This window comes from Crocuta crocuta, unplaced genomic scaffold (assembly GCF_008692635.1).
Source record: "Crocuta crocuta isolate KB4526 unplaced genomic scaffold, BGI_CrCroc_1.0 scaffold8, whole genome shotgun sequence".
NCBI classification, from domain to species: Eukaryota; Metazoa; Chordata; class Mammalia; order Carnivora; family Hyaenidae; genus Crocuta; species Crocuta crocuta.
Window position 1 is genome coordinate 140,991 of NW_027532162.1, and position 1,236 is coordinate 142,226.

Here is a 1,236-nt window from a genome sequence, read left to right on the forward strand (position 1 = left end):
CAGCCCAGCAGGGTGACGGCCACCTGCCCAGGCCCCACTGTGGCCCCGGCCCCGGCCTCCCCTGTGCCCAGCGGGTCCTGCCCGGCCGCCCCCGCGGCCGCTCCCCGAGCTCGGCCCTGCTTGCCTGGAGGCGCTGGGTGTACTGCTCCTGCACCTCGGGGAGGGAGGAGGACACCTTCCGCTCCATGTCCAGAAGCTTCTTCAGGTTGGTGCTGGCCTCTGAGCGGATGAGCTCAAGGTTGATCCTGCAAAACACCCGCGAGCCCCGTGGGGTCAGGTGACAGCTGGGGTCCAGTCTTGTGGGGGCAGAGGGAGCCCTCACCCTGCACACCCGTGGGCGCAGTGGGGGACCCTGGACTGTGCACCCACAGAGGCTTCTAGAAGCACATCAGAGCTCTGGGAAGGGCCAGGCAGTGCTGGGGGGGGGTGCCAGGATGGTGACCCCAAAGGCCCAGCCCATCGTCCTGTGTGAGCCTCTGAGAAACGTTCTGCAGCTCTCTGACCTGACGACCTTCTGCAGCCGCGCATCCCTGGGGTTGGGAGGCCCAGGCCACCCTCTCCGAGCTGCACCTCTGGGCCGAGTGACCCCCAGGGATGCAGCCCCACCTCCCCGGGCTTCCGTTCTGCCCATCTGTGCAACGGGCCTTCCTCACGGGCTGTTGTGAGGATCGACCTGATAAAGGGGTGGTGTTGAACTGGCTCCTGGTGTGGCCTCCCTTCCAGACCTCCACTTCCTCCTCTCAATCACCTGGGGACAGGCCACCAGACCACGATGGACCCAGGGTCCTATTTCAAGCTGAAAGCGAGCGTCTTGTGGGCATCTGGGGGCCCAGCCTGGTCCAGCCCCCTTACTGGGCAGGCCCAGAGGCGGGGGTCCTGGTGCGGGCAGGGGGGGCGGAGGGGTGGGGGCACGTACCCCGCTGCCTGGGAGGGCTGCTCCAGGTCCCTCGGGAGCTGCAGGAGCCCTGGATGGCTCTTCTCCACCTCCTGCAAAGGGACGTGTCCGGTGAGTGCGCTGTGGCCACACGCCGGCCCCAGGCACAGCGGGCCCCGCAGGCGCACCTCCAGCACGTGGTGCAGCAGGGTCACGCGGCTCTGCTGGGACTTGGTCTCCGTGAGCTTGAGCAGCGTGCTGATCTTGAAGCCGTCGGCGTCCCCCGTGTGGCTGCCCTGCGAGGGCGGGGAGTCAGCGTCCTGCCCCCGGGGGGTGCGGGTGCGGCTGGGGGTGCGGCCCCC

The 1,236-nt window shown here is 68.9% G+C and overlaps 1 protein-coding gene across 1 annotated transcript in view; it reads right to left on the reverse strand.

The window, feature by feature from the left end:
* The window catches only part of LOC144241860 (inverted formin-2-like), a 10,862-nt gene that overhangs the window by 6,592 nt on the left and 3,034 nt on the right, over window positions 1-1,236 (reverse strand). The window contains exons 8-10 of the mRNA XM_077776507.1: window positions 1,063-1,170; window positions 917-987; window positions 125-245 (exon numbers count right to left, since the gene is read on the reverse strand). Of these exons, the coding sequence (XP_077632633.1) occupies window positions 125-245; window positions 917-987; window positions 1,063-1,170 (300 nt within the window). The remainder of the gene's footprint in view (window positions 1-124; window positions 246-916; window positions 988-1,062; window positions 1,171-1,236) is intronic.